This window comes from Ascaphus truei, chromosome 2 (assembly GCF_040206685.1).
Source record: "Ascaphus truei isolate aAscTru1 chromosome 2, aAscTru1.hap1, whole genome shotgun sequence".
Classification (NCBI taxonomy): domain Eukaryota; kingdom Metazoa; phylum Chordata; class Amphibia; order Anura; family Ascaphidae; genus Ascaphus; species Ascaphus truei.
Window position 1 is genome coordinate 114,299,436 of NC_134484.1, and position 23,478 is coordinate 114,322,913.

At 40.5% G+C, this 23,478-nt stretch overlaps 1 protein-coding gene across 5 annotated transcripts in view; it reads left to right on the top strand.

The window, feature by feature from the left end:
• ATP6V1H (ATPase H+ transporting V1 subunit H) overlaps positions 1–23,478 on the top strand; it is a 106,907-nt gene that overhangs the window by 44,306 nt on the left and 39,123 nt on the right. For all 5 annotated transcript variants that reach the window (XM_075584362.1, XM_075584370.1, XM_075584383.1 and 2 more), the window contains exons 10-13: positions 6,084–6,276; positions 11,330–11,508; positions 16,048–16,173; positions 21,966–22,067. In XM_075584362.1, the coding sequence (XP_075440477.1) occupies positions 6,084–6,276; positions 11,330–11,508; positions 16,048–16,173; positions 21,966–22,067 (600 nt within the window). The remainder of the gene's footprint in view (positions 1–6,083; positions 6,277–11,329; positions 11,509–16,047; positions 16,174–21,965; positions 22,068–23,478) is intronic.

Consider the following 23,478-nt stretch of genomic DNA (forward strand, 5'->3'; position numbering starts at 1 on the left):
GCTTCTTTGACGATTTCAGTTGTACTTCATCTTTTCTGGGGGCCTTCCCACTCTTTATGGATTTTATTGCCTTTGCTGCTACTTCTGGAAGGACGCATGGTACATCATGTGTGGTTTCTTCTTTCTCTTAATCTGCTTAATTATGCCCTGTGTTCTTGCACTTAATTAAAAATAAAAATGTACATCATCTTTTTGGTTGTTGTTCGACCATCTTGTTTTAAGTGGAATGATTTACTTGTTCCGTGTCATAAGTCACGGCTTTATCTTCTTTACATTTCTATCTTTGGTAGTCTTCTTCACCATATCACAGTTACATTTTCTTACATCTTCAGACATATGCTTGCAGATCGTCTTGCACTGTTCTGTATATTTTATTTGTGTTCATGTGTTTTTAGGTTTAAATATTTAATTTGTGTTCATGTGTTTTTAGGTTTAAATATTTAATTTGTGTTCTTGTGTGTAAGAGATGTGTGCAGACGTATGCAAATGGAGACGGTTTAGGGTGAAATTGACATATGGCTTTAATGAGCCTGTCCCTTTAAACAGCACAGCAAACAGAAATATACAAAAACAACAAATGCCTATCCCTTAGTAAGTGCTAACTTCCAGAGTCCCTCTCTGTAAGGCTGTGGGGAAAAGCCCCTTATCCACTTATCACCCCAAAGTCTTAGCGGTACCTTAAAGCAGGTGGTCCTTCATGTCAGTGGTGTCTTGGTGTTCTTGAGGGTCCAGCCTCTGTAGGTTCCTGGGTCATCTGTGTCCAGGAAAAGAGGTCTTGTCCCCTTGAGTCTTGTTGTCAATATACAGTCCTGCTGTATATTTAAGACTTTCTACTCATGTCAGCACTGTTGTGTGCTGAGGAAAGTCTCTCTAGGTCTGTTTTTAGCAGGAGTTTTAAACTGGTCTCAGTCCTAATTAGCCAGATGGAGTCTGGTTAATTGCCTGTCTGCAATTAACCAGCTCCCTGCTGGATTTAGAGGCAGTTTCTTATACAGGGATAAGTCCCTGTTACATTGTGTTTTTAGGATTGCTTAATTTCTTGTTTCCCACATTGTCAGAGGGCTTGCCTTTTTTTGCAGGCCAGGTGGAGTGTTAAGGTAGTTGAGGTGAGACGCGCCTCCCGTGCTGGGAAGATACCTACTCCAAAGCTGAAGCATTCTGCTACTCCAAAAAGCTCAAGAGCCAAGCAGGACTCCATCTCTGGCAACCCCTGCAGTTCCCATTTTTTGAATGGGAACTCAAGCTATTTAAGCACGCTAGATATGATGGAACAGTGTCTGCTGACAGGGTTCTGTGAGTAGCCACTGGAGAGAGAACTGCAAGCTGCAGAGCGGAAAGAGGAGACAGGGGCCTTTTGTGAGTGCCACTGTATGAAGAGTTGACAGGGGCACTGTGTGGAGTTCAGCAGAGGATCATGGGGGTGAACCTCATAGTTGGGAGACCCCCAGAGATTAATCCAGCACATGTGTAGAGTAACTTTCCTTTGTTTTGGAGCATCCCCACTACACCAGCAAGTTGTCAGGCCTGTTAATGGCCTTCCTGACAGACCAGCTGTGCTCATTAATCACCTGCCTTTACCAGGTAGGTGTTAACCCCCTCGCTTTCCGGGATCCAGCAGCCTTGGCTGGTAGTAGGCTCGCCCCTACTACACCGGTCAAGGACTTTTTTTGAGCTGGGGCATCCACAAATGGTGGGTAGAGACCCCCACACCAACTCAATAGCCAGGAGGCTACCAGCTATTGTGGGCTATGTAGCCAGAAGCTGTTAGCCACTTCCCAGGACTTTTGTTCTGCGGAACTGCTGGCAAGTTACCCAATGATTGGGGGTGGGTTTTGTGGACTATTCAGGCGCATCTGCAGCCCTCACTAGGACCGTGATTGCGCTCTTTGTGAGTATTTGCCCCCATGCCACTCGCCTGTATTTTATATCTATCCTGGGTGTTTGAATACATTTTGTGTCCTCATATAATAAACCTAAAACGTATTATACTCCCTGTGTCTGGCTAGTGTAACCTGTGTCTTAGGTAGCCCTAAGTGGCTTGTATAGGGTTGAGCCTACACTCAAGGAGTATGGTGGCAGCAGATGCACAGTTTTCTGGGCACTGATCAGGGACCACTGGTCGTGAGGCACCCCGTTACGTGATGAGCAATTCCTTTAGTTTCTTTCTATGCTTTAAATTTCAATTTTCAGAATTATTTAAGTGTCCCCACGATTCTATTTTTAAATACTCTGCTGTTATATTTGAGGTTCTTGATGTTGATTGATCACTTTCATCTTCTTTTTGATCAGTTTTCTTCTTTCCATATTTGCATTAAGATGTCATTTGCAGTGATCCAATTGGTGACCATTTCGTGTGTCAAACCAGTTATGGACTGTGACGTCTAGAATCATATGTTTCTTGCTAGCTGGGATATAGTCCATTTCATTCTTGATTCCATTGGGTCCACTCCATGTCCATCGTCTTCTTTTTTCAATCTTCTTGAAGAATTAATTAATGGTGTACTTACTGTAAGAAGTTTTCAAATTTTCCTAAATCTGTGTCCACGCTCTTTCCTGTTCTCATAACTATACTTGTCAACTGATGCTTTGTCTTTCTGTTGGTCACCAAGCTTTTTATTCAAAGCTTCCATAATGATCTAGAGGCGACAATTTCCTTTAAAGCTGCAGTTCAGTCAGTATCCTGCATGTGTGTTTTTTTTTAATAAATCATTTCTGTAGTAAGAAAAAATACTTTTAGCATTTTCTGTTTTTAAAAAAACAACTTTGAAAGACCAATTTTCTTGTATTCTATTTTAACAGCCATTTGCTAAGGCACTGCCCCTTCATGTCCTGTCACAAGCTCTGGCACGCCCCTTTGTCAGCCCTGCCCTCCCTCTAGCAATTGTCAGTGCAGGAATGCTCATGAATATTCATGAGCTTCCACTGCCAGTCAAGCAGATTATAAACAAATGCCAGCTTTTAATATGTCACCAAATTTCGACCTATCAATACATGGAAAACGAATTGAGCTGCAGCTATACTGTTCTTTAGCTAATTAGAGATTGCACACATAAAACTATTGAAGTAAAAAAATAAATGTAAAAAAAAAAAAAAAAAAAAGACTGAACTGCAGCTTTAAGTTGGTTGATTTCATGGTAGAAGTCTTCCACTTGATGCGGGGGCATACACACTTGGATCATTTGAAACTTGTATCTATTTGTCAACTGAGCGATTTATTCTGTCTGCTCTCTCAGATGAGCTTTCATACTCCTCTGTTGTTTCTCTGTTTCTTTTTAATGATAAAACCTACTCCACAGATTCTTCAATTTTCTGTACCTCTATAATGTAAGTGTCTGCTTTTGAACTCGATGAGACCGTAATCTTTTCTTTTTACCTCCCTAAACCGAACATTTTTAAGGTTTTCGATCTTTTCTACAAGTTCTTGCAGTGCTGCTTCATTAGAGAGAGTCTGGCAGTTGTGGGTAGACAGATTTGAGGGTTTGAATGATGGCTTTTGTTTAACCTCTGCAGATTATCAGTACTCTGTGCCTTCATGCCACCTTCCTGAACGCTGTCAGGTCCAAGGAGAATCCAGCCTTTGGAGAATGAGGGCCTATGGTTTTCCATATATTTCATATTTGGGGTTAAGGCCTTACTTACCATGCCAGCTTCATTTACATTTGGCAAGTACCTTTCACACTTTAGTTGGTTTAACCTACCAGTACAAGTGTCACTACTCATCTACTTGAATACCCATTGCCACTAGGGTTGCCAGGTGGCTTGTCCACAAATACTGGAAACAATACTGGACCCCCACGCCCCTCGAATACATATAAAAAATAACCCCACGCCACCCCAAACCATATAAAAAATACTCCCACGCCCACCGAATACATTTAAAAAATACCCCCACGCCCACCAAATACATATAAAATATACCCCCACCTCCCCCCCCCATCATCATCTCAGCTCATCCTGGCCCCCCATCATCATCTCATTTCCGACTCCCGTCATTATCATCATCATCTTATCTCCCCATCATCATCATAGTCCCCCATCATTATCATCCTCTTATTCCCCCCATCATAATCATCTCATCCTGGCCCCCCATCATCATCTCATCCTGGCCCCCCATCATCCTCTCATCCTGGCCCCACATCATCATCTCAATCTCATCTCCCCAGGCTGTCCACCATGCCCCATCATCATTTTATCCCCCCCCCCCCATCATTATCTCATCTCCCCAGACTGGCCCCCATGCCCTATCATCTTATCCGCCCCCCTCTCCCCCCCCCCCAAAAAATGTTGTTCTTACCAGGGCGCAGACGTCTCTGAATCTGTCTCCGCTGGGGTGTGGGCTCCGCCCCTGCTGTCCTCTCCTTCACTAGACAGCACATGACACGCATGAGTGCAGGATGACTGCGCCCGGCCACCGTGCAGCCTCAGCACCAGGCCAGCTCTTCCAGCCGCATCCGCCGCCCACGCGCTTGCCGACGCTTCCGCCGCAACATTGGTATTACCTCTGATTTTCTACCGGACAGGCATCAGAATTACCGGCCTGTCCGGTTGAAAAACGGACACCTGGCAACCCTAATTTTTGCAACCTTCAAAGTATTAAATACAAAGTATTAAATACAAATCACTTCAAGCAGCAGTCCACCCACAAGACTAATATATATTTAAAACCTATAATGCCATTATCTTGCCCCTTGACGTTATGTTTTGGCATACACTTTAATAATTTGGAGACTATATCGATTTGTCAACTGGATGATGATACTGTCAATTCCTGCTCTTCTTCCTTCTTTAAAAAAAAAAAATCTTCCCTTTGTTTTGTTTTTTTCCTGTTTAAAATCATTGTTTTCTTTAACGCTGGCATCGAAGGTCACCAAGGTAACCTCAAACTGAATCGAGCTCAGTGAAGACATATATTTGACCTCCCAGACACAATTTCCACTACTCATATCTCCTGAATTTAAAAAATAAAAACATCTCCTAAAAGTGCAAAAGGAGATACTTGAAAATAAATATAACAACGTGTGGACTGCTGCTTTAAACTGGATATGCAGTTATTTAGCATATATATTTTTTTTAACTTGGGGGAACCAGAACATTTGAGGACCAAGAACTTTGTGTTACTTCCTGTGCTACTTCCAGTGCTGCATAAACCTCAAGCTCTACATTTGGAATTAGCCTTCTGTGTATCCCCATAATCCTAGTTCCTACAATGTAGCCTACGTTTACTAAGCATTATTATGCCTTGAGATGCCTTCATATGTCTTTTGATAGAGCCGCAATTCGTAAAATGGGCCTATATCTTTTACAGATTTTGTTTTTACCAGTCTTTGCAAATAGGTTTTTTCAAAGACCTGCTTAAAATGTATTTTTTGAGACACATCTGAGGAAGAGATTTTTATAATGAAATCTAGGTCATCAAGTACATCCCTTAGGTGAGCAATAAATATGCCCTTTCTAAGTACTAGTCTTGTTAGGTAGGCTTCTGTGTTCCTTGCTAATGGAACCTCTTTATCACGTTTATAAAAACAAGATGTAATGCATCCAATGATAGCACTATAAAATAGGGCTCTTACTGCATTGTAATGCGAGCCGTTACAGATTTTACTGTGCAGTTTAGATGCATTGGGAACTGTTTTAACAATAACGGATGTGGTGTATATTTAACAGCTTTAGGGCCCATAGATCCCTTCTGAGTCACCACACAGCTTACAGCTAATTCACCTTATGCATAGCATTGCATGGTAAATATGGCTCTAATCCTGGTTTAAAAAAAAAAAAGAGGGTGTTTTTACATATATTTTCACAGACCAGCGTGAAAAACTTACCTACATAATAATAAAACAGGAAAATATTGGATTGTCATAAAAAAAAAAACTACTTGTAAAACAGGTGTAGCAGATGTTATTGCACCTGCTGGTGTGTTGCAGCAAGTACAAACACACCACGCAAGCAGGGGCAATAATGTCTGCTACATCTGCAAGTCGACCTTCAAACACTGCATTTATTTGACCCTTCTACAAAACTCATTTAGCACCAAGAGATTTTAATTGTATATCTAACATTTAACACCTTGTGCTCTCTTTCAGCATAATGGGAGTGCTGAGTAATAAATGTGGATTTCAGCTTCAGTATCAAATGATTTTCTCGCTGTGGCTGCTAGCATTCAGCCCACAAATGTGCGAATACCTTCGTCGCTACAATATTGTGCCAGTCTTGTCAGATATCCTCCAGGAATCCGTCAAAGAGAAAGTGACAAGGATCATTCTAGCTGCATTCAAAGTAAGTCACCCCTCTGTATGGTAAATACTGTGTGCATGATGTATAATTAAGTTAATACATTGCTTATTAGCTTGGATGTAGAATCGCTCTATACCTCAAGTGGGTATAAATACAGTATCATATTTTCTGAAGACCAGAAGCTGTCACTTTGCTAACCACAATAACCTTATTGTAGATTTGCTTAGATTTATCCTAACTCACAACTTCTTTACGTTCGACGGTAAGATATACCATCAACTTAGAGGAACGGCCATGGGGACTACATGTGCTCCCACCTATGCCAATTTGTTGCTTGGGTGGTGGGAGGCAGAAGTGGTCTTCCGTGAAGAGAACCTAAGATATACCTCGCACATTATTCTATGGGCAACATATATCGATGACATTTTGGTTCTATGGCAAGGGCCACAACAACTATTTGAGGAGTTTGTTCAAGTACTAAACACCAGCGATATAAATTTGTGCTTAACCTATGACGTTAGTGAACAAAGAGTAACCTTTCTGGATTTAATAATCTCAAGAGGATCCACTGGACTCCTAGAGACTTCTATGCATCGTAAGACCACTGCCATGAACAGTCTGTTACGTTCAGACAGCCACCATTCACGAAGTCTAATATCAGGAATTCAAAAAAGACATTCCTCAGAGTAAGGAGGAACTGCTCCTCAGACTCAGAATTTGAACATGAAGCGAATCTAATTAAATTACGTTTTATCAAGTGGGGCTACAGCAAAAAAAAAAAAAAAACCCCGTAAAAAAAAAACAAAAAACTTATAACAGAGCAAAATACACTGACCGTACGTAGCTCATTGCTCTTTAATAAGCAGAACGTTAAATCGGAAGAAAAAATTGTTTGCTTCATAGAGACCTTTAATAATCAATGGTCCGAGATCAACAGTATTCTGAATCGCCATTGGCATATCCTCCTTGAGGATGGTGACTTGGGCAGGTCTTGAAGCCCAGACCTACATTTGTAAGTACTGTAGGAGAGCGACAAATATTAAGGATAAACTCATACACTGCCACTGCACTCCAGCTATTAGAGATAATTGGCTGACAAGGAGATCTATTGGTAATTTTAAGTGCCAAGGATGCAGAGCCTGCAGATTCTCACATCATACTAAGACATTATCCAATTGGGATGGTAGTATAATTTCTTTTATCAAGCAATTTATAAATTGCTGATCCATTGGAGTAATATATCAAGCAGTGGGCATACAGTATGCAGGAAACAATATGTGGGGGAAAACAACTAGATCGCTACGCCACAGGGTTTTGTAGCACCTTGGTGCGATTTAGGAATCACCTGGGTACACATCTGGCGAACCATATCCAGCAGGTCTATCAAGGTGACACCTCAGGCCTATTATTTATGGGCATATAACATGTGCCTCAAGGCCCAAGAGGAGGAGATTGGAATAAAGAGATCCTACAAAAAGAATCCAGATGGATCTACCATCTCGGAACATTAGCACCGTAAGGTTTAAATGAGGGATTTGTTTTTTCACCTTTTGTGTGATTTAGTCTACCCTCATTCTTTACCCCTTTCATTTAAATATTCACCAATGGTTAATCTAGCATATCCTATAGTTTTGAGATAAGATCTGTCAAATTACTCTATATGTAATGTAACCATTGAGGAATCAATGCAGGTACACACTACAAACAATTAGATTGGAATGTGAAAAGAACCTTGGTAAAATGAGTTTAGCAATATTCTCTAAACAAGCAACACAATGCCTTTACGAAGTATCAACTAGTATGCCTAACTATCTATTGGTTCAGTATCTGCAATTATGCACCATCTCTAGCTATGTTAAAAACAGCTGATCTATTACTATGTGTTGTATTTGTGCATTGCAATGCAATGACAAAAAGCTGATCTATTATAATGCATAATATATGTGCTTTGCATACGGTCGTTTAACTAATCAATAGGCCCTTGCTTATGGAGTTTTCTCTGCTTTTATTCTTTTTTTTTTTTTTTTTTTTTTTTTTTAATCTCACCTGAGTTTAACCATGTAGTAGTTCTAAACAATGTGTGTACTAAGTAGCACAGTAATTACCTTTTGTTTACATGAGTGAACTAAGGATACTACACTTCCTGTTTTGGAAATTACAAACCAGCAAGGATAAGGGTTAACACTCGCCCTGTCCCCATAACAACTGGACATGTATAAATATCTCCTCCGCTGACTGGGCGGTCCCACCTCTGAGAGCGTGTGATGCGAAACGTACGCGCTGACGTCACGACGCTCATGTCCTGGGGAAGGCGGCAGTTTGAATACACTGCTGCTAGAAACTGTTACAAAGTTGCCATATAATTAAACTACAAAGCGAATACAAACAGAGGCTATACCTGATACGGCCATAGAGCCGTGCCTCCAGGTCACATACACGCTAAGTGTGCCCACTCTAATGCTGGCATTCTGTAATTTGTACATGGTAACCCAAAATTACGAAGATTTGCAGTACCTAAATAGGGATTCCTGCATTTTTTCCACCCCAGGTACTTTATTCGTTGGCTTAATGCAGGCAACAGTGAGGAACAAAAGCAGGGCATGATTCCATATGTGTTTAAATCTGGGGAGCTAAGAAATACCATTACACAAATTCTCCTTATTACACATACCTTTAGGTGGAATTATTAAACCACTGCTACGTATTATATTGGGTGCCACCGATTTTTGCTTATTCATCCACCTACCCTCACTAGATACTTAGGGTTAACCCTGTGTAACCCAACCAACTTGAGTATCATGACCATGCATAGGTTTTTATTTTCTATGTGTGCACTTTCACTAGATTTTAATGTAGTAAATGTTTGAGTGATTGCATCCTCTGTACGGCCTCACATTTGGCCATTAAAGGGATACATTTTGTGCTCCACATTCAGCAAGCGAATTTGGAGTTTATGTTAATAATTTATAATGATACTTATTTATTCTACCAGATAGGTATATTTAAACCTCTAGGTGGATTCACTCTAAAATGATTATTGCAGTCATCTCTCTGCATTTAATCTAAATCATTTTTTGGATGTGTCTGCCCTATAGATTGGCCATAGATTTACCATACCACTCCAACATTAATTTTAATTTGTTCCAATAAAAGGGTTTAAAATCTATACAAGTCATATACCACCGCACTGAGTGCATTCTACAGGGATTTTCTTATTTCTTCTGTGTATCTATAGATTTGTCCCTATTGCACTGTGTAATTCACACTAAACATTGACTATAAGAAGCTGATGTGAGTCTCTTCTACTCCCCCTCCCCTATTCACAAAGGATTTAGACAACACTTTTTGTTTTATCATAAGGCGCTTATATCAGATAAGTGAACACTGAATTAGAAAAGTGATATCTTAGTGACTTAGTCAGTGCAATGAAGATAAAATATAAATGCAAGTTTAGTGAAAAGTGGACCAAATATATAAATAAATGAAAAACCGTTGATTGCAGCTCTGACCCTTTAGCGGATTAATTTTCAAATGTTTTTCAAGTATTGGGGAGCGCAGGTATATGAAAGTTAAAAAACACACAATGGTGCAAATAAGGCTGACAATGAAGAAGGGTGCTCTGAAGAAATGCCTGCAGTGGATATACTCGCATATTCCTCATTCTTTTAAGCATGTCCTATATCTGTGGCAATATTGCTTGTCTCTGTCTCCTATGCACTCTTTGGAGTGGGATAACCTTCGTGGATAATGTAAAGAAAATCCCAATAGTGCAGACTGGAACAAAATGTTATCAGTAAAAGCATAGAATATCACATTCGCATGGAGTCGAATGTATACAAGCAGTGTATGATGCAGTGTATGATGCAGTACAGCAGCCCCCGATCGGTCGCGCTCTCACTGCTCCTCTCCTCAGTGTCTGTCATATCATTATCATAAATTGTAAGTGTAGTTGCATTTTTCCCCCTCTTGTTCCACAAAAAGAGGAAAGGGAAGATACATGCATGCATATAAAATGTAGGTGGTTTCACACACATTTCCAAAGGAAGATGCGCCCTTATTGTGAAAACACTTCACCATCTTCTTCACGCAATCCTCATTCATGGAAAATGTATTTTTCAGAAGCACACTGATACCATTCTCAAACAGTTTCTACAGTCTTTCATTTTTCTTTTTCTAATTAACATGACCCCTGGCAAATGAGACTTTCACTACTGTACATCACACAGAAATAACTTAACTTCATAATTTGCTGATCCTATTATAACGAACTTCCCAAGATTATGTAGCCATCAAGCCATGATCTCTCTCGAACTGGCATCAGCCCTGTACACTGGGAACTGGTCTACATAGGAATATTTTAAAACTTTGACCACCCTCTACATAAAACCACCTTTCATAGAATGTGATTTGAGTCGTCTCATGGGTATTTTGACATCGTTTATATCAATAAAAGATGGACTTTCGCAATGATCTTTGACCAGTTATCATGACTAAATAGATGTGGTAAATGAACAATCCAGAAATCAGCCAAATAATTAGCTGTCCCAGGGATCAACTAATCTGTGCTTCTGTGAGAAATAAAACATTAACATAGGTCAACAAGCCAAGCGGGTACATAAGCATTGCTTGGAACACACAAGGGATAGCTCTGCACGTTACAGTGATGTTATTGAATATTTTTTTTTGACCTTTTCTCCCTGTTTCAATGCAAAAAAAACTAGGTGTGTCTCGAGATATGACCGAAGCAGGCATGCTTTGGGAGACCCTGAGTTCTGATCTATACAGTATGTTTGTATATACAGATGTAGCAGGCTTCATTGCCTCCTATGGTGGAACATGGCAGGATATGTTGTGATATTCTGTGCAATCACAAAGTTCTGACTGAGATGATGTGTTCTCACTAGGAACAATGAGCTTAAGTGCATCTCTATATTATATATTCCCTGTGAGTATATCCAAGTAACTGGGCTTCTTTTGTTTAAATATGGAATAGAATTGCTTGGTAAATATGGGCCTATGGACTTAAGAGACCTTCTGGCCCATTCACTTGAAATCATTGACCTACAGTAAATCTGTTCAATCCATGTGTCTGTAGAATCTACTGGAAAAATCTGCTGAAAGAGAAACCCGCCAGGAATATGCTCTTGCTATGATCCAGTGCAAAGTTCTCAAGCAGCTTGAGAACTTGGAACAGCAGAAGTATGATGATGAAGATATTGTCGAAGATATAAAATTCCTTTTGGAAAAACTTGGAGAGAGCGTTCAGGATTTGAGGTAAGATGTTGATCTCATTGCTTTAGGTGCATGTAGTGAACTACTTAAACATCAACATTTGTAACACGGAAAGATAGGATACACAAATGAATTTAGGACTCGTCTGTTTGTAGCATTGTAAAAATACTGTATTATGAGCGCTTTGTGATCATTTGGGCTTCCATTTAGTCCAAAGTCGTTCTCTAATGTTGTATCTTATTTTTTCTCGATAATGTATTTGTTTTTACTATCTTTTGGGATTTGCTTCTTTATATAACTTGCAGTTTTATAATCCTGACAATGCTATTCAACAGCGTAATGTATTTAGGCAGGAATCAAAGCAACTATTTTGCAGTTGGAAAGTACAATGCCAACTTCACTTTTTTTTTTTTAATAGTATTGGCAAAATGTAGAATGCATATAATTTTGTAGACTAGTATTTTCTAGTAACTTTTCTCAAATGAAAAATAAGCATGTTTATTGTGTAACTAATTTATTTACAGCCATACTTCCAAGCCAGCCTCAGCTATCATTAAAGTCTGTGTAATTGCTCTGCTCCATTGGAAGTCCCAGCTATTACCAACACAACCTGTATCTTTCTAAGCCAAAATTGTCTCCGTATGAAATGCCAGGATTTAAACTTTTCCAATATGGCACATTATCATTAAAAAAAATTCAAAAAAACACCTTTCTCCAAATACATTTTCGGGACATTAATGTAGCTGCATTTATGGGGGAAAAAAACACCCTTGCCAAAGCAAATTGATTAAATTAAATTAAAATAAAGTACATTGAATTCCTGCCTTACAAATCTTCTAGTTTAGGCAGAAGCAAATACTTCGAATAGGAACATGATATAGCTGGATGCTCACAATTGCTTAGGCCCTGCAGGACCCTCACTGCCAAATTATCATGTAATGATGTGGTTTTTTTTTTTTTTTTTTTTTACACCACCTCAATCCATTATCTGCCAGGAATCATTAATATCCCATATCATTCACAGCAGGATACAAAACTGAAAATAATCATTTTTTAATGTACCTTTCCTTTTCCCTTTGACATATGTCTTATTAAGTCCTCAATTTTTGGGGGGGGAGTGGATATAAATTGTTGGCCTCAAATGTGGATATTTTAAAAACCATACAACAAAAGACAGGGGTGCCCAATGCTACATCCAATTGACAAAACATATATGGTAATAAGTATAAAGTTTAAATACTTCAATAATAATAATTACTTGGTTATTTAGTTAAACCCTTTGGCCAAAACGTTGTAAGCCTACATACCAAACGTCAAGGTATAACCAAAAATGCAGGTCCTACACTACACTGTGAACCCTTCCCTTTACCTCTGTATGAGGGGGAAGAACCATAGTAGGTCCTGTTCTTGCAGCAAAGTAAAAAGACCTCCCAAGTTAAAAAGGTGAGGAGGAGTGGTGGGTGTAGGAGTTTGAGCTAGCTGGGAATGTGTGTTAATTATTTTAAAACCCAAGTTAAATGACGAAAACCTTTATCTTTATATGGAGACTGGCTTCACAGAACCTGACCCAGTTCAATGTAAAATACAGAAGCTGTAAATAGTCTTGTATAAAAGTCTTGTAGTCATACACTCAGGCAGTGTGTCTTCCTAAGTAAATCTGTCATGAGTATAAATAATCACATTTTTAAAAGTGCTTTGCTCTTGTATGCTGTACTTCTTCTTCTCACTTTACAGTACAGCATTTTAATTAATGTTTTTTTTCCCCCCCTGCAGCTCATTATTGTTTATTTGTAAAATGTTTTACCAGGAAGTAATACATTGAGAGTTATCTCTCGTTTTCAAGTATGTCCTGGGTTATGCTTTGCAGTGTCTTCTGACGGCAAATGTCAAACTTCACCTGAACTTGCCAAACAGAACATTTTAAGCGTTTACCAAGTTAAATCTTTAGCCGTATGCTTGTTTGTGAGGGGAAGAGACTAGTCATTCTCTGGCGGTTGAGAGCCACTTGATATCTTGAATTGCCTATAAATATTCATCGCAGTCAAATACTCCAGTGTGGAATTCTATATTGCTGAGCTATGGCTTCGGCGCACGTCATAGTCTATTTCGGGCAGAGAAAGATTTATAGATAATTTGGTTATCTGCTCAGTAGATACTATTAGAAAGAGAGAGATATGTTTAAATAAAAATATATATAAAAAAAATGAAAGTAACACACTCATTTATCCTCCAACTCTTGGTGACCTTTCCATGTGCTGTACGTGGACCAGGCTTTATACCGTGCTGGCTTCATTTAGGAGTTCTTTTTTTCTTTAGTGCATGTTGCGTGTACTCATTTTGAGGAGCAGAGGATTTTGGAATGGCAATTTTTGACAGGGCAAGTGTATTAAAAACTTTACTTGCATTTTTTCCCCTCATGTAATTTCCGAAAAAGAAAATTCTTAAATATTTTTTGTAGTTTATTATTATTTCCCCCCTCCCCCCCCCCCCCCAGATATACACAAAAAAATTATGCTGGATGCACACAGAGCAAGAACCATAAACCACAAAGATAATATATACTTATCAGGAATCCAGGTGCTAGCAGATAGACAGGGAACACCAACCAGTCTGTTGGATACACAAAAAGATGAAGTCCGCAGCACACTCAGAATAGAAAAAAGATAATTTAATCCCTCAGGCAATCCCAAAAACTCCAGAGTGACGTAAATTTCAGACCACAAGGTCTTTTCTCAGGTCTTTTCTCAAGCTTGAGAATTTTTGGGATTTTTGGGATTACCTGAGGGATTAAATTATCTTTTTCTATTCTGAGTGTGCATGCGGACTTCATCTTTTTGTGTATGTGTATATTTTTATGTGTGTATGTGTATATGTATATATATATGGACACACAAAAAAGACTAACAAGATCCCTTACAACAGCACTCTAAATATAACCCTAAAGTAAAATATGAGAGTAAAACACAAAAAAACGTGAACCAAAGTCAAATTGAAGAAATGGCTATGATTTTAATACAATAGCAGTAGAACACAATAACATTTAAAAACATACAAACACTGCTGGCAGCCTGAAATGTGCTAGAAAATATAAAGAAAGCATAACAAAAGAAACAAACAATCTAAGGACTAAATGCACTATACTGAAATGAACTAATAACTAACAATCCATATATGAGTAGTAATACAAAACAGTATAAAGTGCAAAACATCCCCAACAAACCCTAGCTGCATGAAAAGCGAAGAGAAAATAAGATCTCTGTAAATTATATCAAAATGAAATCAGGCAACTAAGGAGAGAGAAATAAATTGAAATAAACGTATGATTGCTAGAAAAACAGCACGCATAAAAAATAACAACCAAGGGGGAGTAACAGGGGAGGAAAAAAGGAAAATACATATAACACTCAAACCCTGTATGAAATAGTCCAAAAAATAAAACACTAAAGCATGCTGAGGTGTCAACAAACACTATGGCAAAGAGCAATAAGGGAGACAGATACGAGTAAGTCCGCTACCCAGCTCAGCATCTATGTTGGTGCTAAAAAGCATATGAAAAAGCCTGTGCTGTTGAATACTTGACAAAAGAATACTCGGCTGTAGACATCCATGTTTCAGTCCTTATAGAGCCCAGGGGAGGAGTAATTCCATCTAGAGTCTCAATGGCTTCATCCCGGAGTGATCCCCACCTTAAGGGTGAAACGCGTCGGGTGTCCCTGATGGCAGGACCCCCCCTGACTTATGTTGCTAGTAATTCTTTTTTTTGGTGAATTTCCTGGACATTTGACTCCTCATTGAGACTCTAGATGCAACCCTGGCTTTCCCCATTATCTGTTGGCATACAGTGCTTCCACTGCAGCCAGGAATACTGGGTAATGACATGCAGATGAGCACAGTGTGTCATTCTTTTTACTTCTTGCCCATTTTAACATGGGCCCCTATAACCTTATGTCTGCCGTATTACACAGCTTTTTCATTACAGCCGGGGTTAAAGACGTGCATAGCCAGTAAACCTACTTACAGATAGCGCTTTTGAACATTTGGGGTCTCATCGGTTGAATGGAAGTCACTGCATTGTTACCTGTATATTTACCAGCTGCTCAACTTGATCTACAAATGGGTTTGAGTGCTGTTTTTATAGTATGTGAATCCCAATCCATACAGGGTTTTGAAAGGCTGATTATTTAACTTTGCAAATGATCTGTCTCACACTTATTAACTTAAAGTTGGTTAAACTGCTGGGATAGACCCTTGATTGTGTATATTCATTTTAGGTGCTAGACTACAGATGTAGTAGGCTTTGTTGTTCTGTCTCGTATGTTGGGTTATACTGCAGTATTCTACAGCAACATTACCATAGAATACAATGGAAACCAAGCGATACTGTAAGGCATGCATGACTATGTCCTGTTTTCTGGGGATACAATTAATTGAGCTATAGCTAGACATACTATGGAAAGTTAATGTTGCATTTCATGTGAACATGTAGCAGTACTTTTTAAGCAACTCTCATTTCATTTTCTACCTAAACATTATTACACAGCAGTAATGATGTGTAAAATATTTGCATTTTCACCCTTGCAGCTCATTTGATGAGTACAGTTCTGAGCTGAAATCAGGAAGACTGGAATGGAGCCCAGTGCACAAATCTGAGAAGTTCTGGAGAGAGAATGCTCCAAGATTAAACGAGAAAAACTACGAGCTCTTGAAGTAAGTACTGTACTCTAATCTTGAAAAGATGCTGCCTTTTTCTCTTCATCTGCAGTGTACAGTAGATAGTATGAAGTCTTTTTTACTAACTACTACTGGGAGAAAAACAGTGCTAGGTAAATTACCTTTAAGGTTAAATGATGATGCCTGCTGAGGTCGTTCCCATGAATTAGAGAGAATTTCAGTTGACCAGAAAATAAATAAGTTTCTCTAATGTAGATGTCCTCCTCCACTTTGAAATATCTACAGTAACAAAAGCTCCTCATTACCTGTACCCCCATTCCCTGCATTGTGAGTCTGGGTAATGCTCTGTTATCAAATCACTAGTCTCCAGTCTTGCAATTAAATGGATACATTCCTCATGTTTCCAGTTTTTCACTGTTGATTTTTTTATATATACATGTACACATTCCAAGGTCACAAAACATCAACTTAGTTTACAATTATTGTGCGAAGATTACAATTTTGTGCGACTGTAATATTTTTAGGAAGTTGATTTTATATAGTTAGTATTAGAAAATGGTCAAAAGTTCAAACCTTACTCTAAGGCAGTGGCTCCCAAGTCCAGTCCTCAAGAACCCCCAACAGATCAGCCTTAAAACCTGACCTGTTTTATGTTTTTGTGGACTATAGTTGGGAACCACTACTCTAAGGGGCTATTTTGATATGATCAGAAGTGACTGATTGCAGAACCCCCTTTGACTTGAATATGGAGTTTAAATTACCCTCTGAGAGGCCCCTAACCCCAATGAAATAACGGTTTTATGTTATGCTGCACCACAAAGTACCACTCTGATTGTATGCTTTAAAATGCATACGTTGTGTTCAGTGGGACTAATGAGAATTATACTAGTCATATAGAACTGTGGAATAGGTAGATTGATTATATTTTGATACTGTGGAAGGGGACATCAGATCTGTTTTTGGAGCTTCAATTCCCGAACAAGAATAATCACAATTGTAGCATTATTTTATGAGATTAAGACTGATTCGCAGCAATGTTTGGACTTGACCATCTCTAAAGATCAGTTGGGCAATCTAGGGACCACTATATATCGGGAGGACACTGCCTCTCAAGGGCAGATAAGCCACCTCCCTAGACACATGACACTGAACATTCCTCCTGGGTAGTTTCTGCGACTGATACACAATTGTTCCATGCTAGTTTTTGAACAAGTGGTGTCGATTTTAAAGAATTCTTTTTGAAGAATCTCTGTTAATAAAGCATACAAGCATGTCACATTTGACCCAGAAATCAACTTCTTGACAGCAGGGATATTCCTAGAAACAAACAAAGTTATCTGGTTAATAGGCTCATGTATAATGGAGCAATATAAACTGCTAAATTTTTTGAAAACATTGGCACTTGTTGCTTGACGGCAAAGACCTTAAGCAGGTGTTGAGACCGTATATACTATGGTGTGTAGGTGAGCCAATATAACATTAATAAATCAATATCTCCTTGGAATGTCTGAGTTGAATAGGCCCAGCTCCTCCCTTCATTTGTGTTGTCATATGACATTAGAGGTATTAAGTCATTCTATAGTGGCTATGTAACATCTTATGTGTCACATATAAGGTGTCTGTGGAGTTAAAATGGGAGGTGAAGTATACAAAAGGTACTGGATTCTGCACTTCAACTACTCTTCAACTGTGAGACATTTGCTTTCTAAAAGCTCTGAACATGTTTAGACATTTAAAGACTTACTTTCTAAGCTGCTGTTTAACCTTCAGTGCTACGCTGCCTTCCCAGGCCTGATTTTATACACCTGGTCTTTCAACTCCTACTCCTCTTAATCTCCGAAATCTGTGAACTCTTTCCTCATACTGTACCTTTCTCTCCTTGCATCTCATTATGCCCTCCCTATTACTTTTTGTGGTTGTATTTTCATCACACCTTTGTAAACTTTTCTATTTTCTCTAATTTTCCCCACTCTCCTCCGCCTATCCACATTTCTTCATCTCTCCTTCCCTCCACCTATTCTTCTGCCCATACACTGTACCACTATTTACACACCTTTCCCATAAATTTCTACACCCCTCAATAAAAAGTACCCCTACAAATTCTCTTGCGCTCTTTTGCGCTCTCTTGCTCTCGTGCTCAATCTTGGATTCAGCCATATACACACCTGCTCTTGCTTATGCCTTCCTGCCTCCTCCCTCCCAGCTAAGTGTGTTAACCCAGCTAACGTATTACCTATTCCTTGTCTCCCTTCCTTTTCTCGTCCCTTTTCCTGTGCCCTCTGGAACGTCCGCTCTGATTAAAAAGACTCTGGATGTACACGACCTCTTCTGCTCTCACTCTCCAGCTCTGTTCTCTAACAGAAAGCTGTCTCTCACAACAGAGCTCTGCTGTGAAGGCTTCTGTCTCCTATGGTGGTCTCTCTTTCTCTCACACTCAACACCCTAATGGCCAGAGTGGCCCCATTGCCAATATCGGCTCTGCCCTATGCCTTTATCTGTTTTTTTTTCTCTTCCTTTGAGGTTCATGCTGTCCAATTGTTCTGCCCTTTCTCTCTACGTGTTGCAGTCATGTACAAACCTCCGACCACTACAGCCTCTACATCCTCCTTTCTCTGTGACCTTGAATCGTGGCTTTTCTTCTTTCTCTCCCCCTCCCCTTCCTATCCTTTTACTGGGGGACATCAACTGTAAAAATCGATGATCCCTCAATCTTCTGGGCATCTTGCTTCCTCCCATTACCTCCTTTGGTCTTCACCAGTGGACCAATTCCAGCACCCACAAGTATGGTCATTATCTAGACCTGGTCTTTAATGAAAACTGTTCCCTTTCTGTTTTCTCGGTCTCCCTATTTCCGCTCTCTAACCATCAACTCATATCATTCACCACCACTCATTCCCCTCACCCACCTCCTACCTGTTCTACTTTCTACTCTCTAGACCAGGCCTGCACAACTTGTAAAGTGCGACGGGCCTAACTCCTCCAAGGAAAACAGATTCGGGCCGCACAGGAAAAACAACATTTATTATTCAAATTATACATTTCTTTACCATGTTTACTTGAAACAAAATTACATTTTAAATACTTTGATTCAAATGATCTAATTTCCTAATCATCTCACAAACGTAAGCCGAGCTCATCATCATCATATCTCCCCCAGTCCCCATCATCATCATCATCATCATCATCATCATCATCATCATCATCATCATCATCATCATCATCATCATCATCATCATCATCATCATCATCATCATCATCATCATCATCATCATCATCATCATCATCATCATCATCATATCTCCCCCAGTTCCCATTCATCATCATCTCTCCTCCAGCCCCCCTCATCATCATCATCTCTCCTCCAGCCCCCTCATCATTATCCTCATCTCGCCCCCAGCCCCCCTCATCATCATCCTCATCTCGCCCCCAGCCCCCCTCATCATCATCCTCATCTCGCCCCCAGCCCCCCTCATCATCATCCTCATCTCGCCCCCAGCCCCCCTCATCATCCATCCTCATCTCGCCCCCAGCCCCCCTCATCATCCATCCTCATCTCTCCCCCAGTCCCCCTCATCATCCATCCTCATCTCTCCCCCAGCCCCCTCATCATCCATCCTCATCTTCTCCCCCCAGATCTCCCTCCCCCAAATGCCTACCTTATTAGGAGTCACTCGAAGACAGGCGGGGGGAGATGCTGGTATGTTGTGGCTGGCAGCAGAAGAGTCAGAGCAGAGCAGGCAGGGCTGCACGAGAAAAGCGCATGCGCAGCGCGCTCCTAGCCTGCCGTCCTCATCTGAATCAGGGGAGAGCGGGCTGTGGGAGGGAGGAGGGGGAGAGCGAGCAAAGCCGTCACACGCACACACTGTTACGCGCTCCTACCCTGCCACACTCCTCTGACTCAGGGGAGAGCGGGCTCTGGGCGGGGGAGGGGGAGAGCGAGCAAAGCTGTCGCACGCACACACTACTACTCGCTCTTACCCTGCCGTCCTCTCAATCATTTATAGCTCAACCCCTTTATAATGCGGTGCTTGGGGTCCAAAGAATCAAATTGCGATATAAGCGGATTGCGTTACATAATTCTAGGCATAAACTTATACATGCTACAGTATCAATTTCGTATGTCTCCTTTTTGTGCGCGAGAATTGCACCCCTCAAGGGTTCTGCGGCCACTGGAGGGGGAGAGCAGGGATAACTCTCCCAGTTATCCCAGGCTCGGTGGCTTTGGGATCCGACTTTTTGTTGCCATAAGTGTTTACGTACCTCGGGTACGAACTGAACAGAGCGTCAGAGCAACGCATCGCCATGGTAACCGGCGTCAAATGACAGAGCAGGGCCGCGTGACATTGCATTGCCATGGGCACAAGCCGGGAGGCAAGCAGGCAGGGGGAAAGGTTTGCCCACCCCTGGAGTGGATAACAGAAGCAGCTAGAGACATCAAGCTCCCTGCCACCTGGGACATGACAAGCCTTGGTCACCCCAGCAGGGCACAGGAGAGGCTAGATCTGGAGTGGGGGAGGGGGGGCAGGTGGCATTGGAAAACAGCAGGTAGGAAGATCTGCATGGTACTGTATATATGTATATCACATGGTCAGAAGCAAAAATCCACATTACTTACGAAAATTGGGAGCCACGCTTGCTTTGCGTTATAAACGGTATCGCATTGTAATGGAACGCGTTATAACGGAGTTGAAGGGTGTGTGTCTATGTTCTTCAGTATTAGGTGATTAGCTTTTTTTATTTGGACTAACAATTTATGAGAGAGAGAGAGCTCTCTCTCTCTCTCTCTCTATATATATATATATATATATATATATATATATATATTGAGAGAGAGAGAGAGCCCTCTCTAGATCGAGAGAGCGAGCCCTCTCTCTCTCTCTCTCTCTCTCTCTCTCTCTCTCTCTCTCTCTCTCTCTCTCTCTCTCTCTCTCTCTCTCTCTCTCTCTCTCTCTCTCTCTCTCTCTCTCTCTCGAGAGAGAGAGAGAGAGAGAGAGAGAGAGAGAGAGAGAGAGAGAGAGAGAGAGAGAGAGAGAGAGAGAGAGAGAGAGAGAGAGAGAATATAATTCCAGAATTAACAAAAAATTGCTTTGATGGGGGGGAAAGGTCAGGTTAGGTTCATGTTTTATCTGCCCATATTGGGCGGGGTTTTTATCGGAAGAAAAGGAAATCGGAAAAGACTGTTCTTGATAATCCATCTGTGGTGACATTCATAGGTTCAATAATATCACCATTAAATGTGTACAAATCCTTTCAAGCACTCAGCGGAGCATTGTTTAAATCCACTCACCTGAAAAGAAAATTGTCTGGAGATGAAAGATGCTCATTTCCACCTGTCTAAATTAGCTTAGATCTATTCAGATTTGTACACAAAAATCAATCTTGTGTTTTAAAGAATGTATTTAACATAATAAACTTAAAAAAAACAAAAATAAAAAAATCACAGTAGAGATCACTCCACCCTCCCCCCCCCCCAAATATAACCTTGGAGACCAAAGAGAGAGGGGGAACTGAAAATACATTGGTTTGGTGTTGATACTTAAAATTGTTGTGGCCATAAAGAACATTTTATTCAAGCCTGCCTAATATATTGTGATTGCCTTCCACCTGCTGTTGGTGGCAGAATTTGAACATAATGTATGAAGACAGTCCTGTGCTTGAAATTTGAAATGCCGCATTTCTGATTTGTAAAATCATTTGCTAGTTGGGTTACCATCAGAAGTCTGATATGCCTTTCTAGTTGACTGTAAAGGTCAGGGGCAAAGACTGTATGTGGATCTTTTTTTCCCTGCAGTGCAGTGACCTTTCCTTTTTATAATTATTCCATTTAGAATCCTAACCAAGCTTTTAGAAGTCTCTGATGATCCCCAAGTTCTGGCTGTAGCTGCTCATGACGTGGGGGAATATGTACGCCATTACCCAAGAGGAAAGCGGTAAGTAGAGGCTGTCATTGTACGTAAAGCAAAGCCTAAGTGAAATGTTACACCTGTGGGTTTCCTTTTCGCAAATGATTCAGTTTGCTTTTACAATAGTATATTTTTCAAGGCGAATGTTTCTTACCTTTTTATTGTACATATAAACTTTATTTGTATAGCACTTTACAGCAGTAATACATGAGACATACTAGGAATAAGCACTTTAGACCTAAAAGTAGACTTTAGGAAAACAAGTCGCTGCCACAAAGAGCTTACAATCTAAGTGGTAAGTGGGGAAAACTTGCAGAGACAGTAGGAGAGTGTTATGGTAAGTACGTCTGCCAGGGGTCAAGGTTAGTACATACAAGATGTGTAGTATTAGCCAAGGGAACTACCCAAATGCTCCATTAAAGAGGTGTGTTTAAGATGGGCCTTAACGGTGGAGAGAGAAGGTGTTTGTCAGGTAGTTGGGGGAAGGGCATTCCAGAGGTGTATGGCAGTATGTGAGAGGTTTCAGGCGGGAGAGGGCTTTAGATACAGAAGGAGGTAGACCGAAGACATCCTTGAGCAGAACGCAACAGTCGGCAGGTGTATAGCCAGAAATTAAGGCTGGGATATAAGAAGGGGCAGAAGAGTGTATAGACAAGTGAGGAGTACAATTTTGGAAGTGATACAGGATTTAATAGGAAACCAGGAGAGGAATTTAGACAGAGAGACGCAGAGATAGATTTAGGAGAGAGTGAAGTGATTCTAGCAGCAGCATTTAGGATAGATTGTAGGGGAGAGAGGTGAGAGCAGGAAGGCCAGACAGTAGAAGGTTCCAATATTCAAAACAGGCGAGAATGAGGGCATGCATTAGAGTTGTAACAGTAAAGGTACAGAGGAAAGGGCATATCTTTGCAATGTCATGGAGGAAAAATCGAAGGGTTTTAGAAACATTGTGAACATGAGGCAATGTGTCAAAGGTGATACCTAGGCAGCATGCTTGTGATACTGGGTGTATGATACTTCTGCCAACAGTACTAGAGAAGGGGGGCAGTGGGGCCAGGCTTGGGAAGAAGCTTGGCATATTAAGTTTGAGTCGATGGAGGGCCATCCGGGATGATGTAGCAGAAAAACATTCAGAGATTTTAATCTGGACAGCCGGTATAAGGTCAAGGGTTGAAAAGTAAATTTGTGTTGTCAGCATAGAGGTGATATTTAAACCCAGAATATAGGATCAGGTCACCTAGAGCATGTGTAGTGAGAAAAGAGAAGAAGTCACAGGACAAACCCCTTGGGTACAACCACCAAGAGATTGACGAACTAGTCACTGAAAGTACTATGGAAAAGGTAAGAAGAAATCCAGGATATAGCTCTGCTACCGATAACAAGAGCATGGAGAATATGAAGGAGGGGGTTGTCCACCCTATCAAAAGCTGCAGAGAGC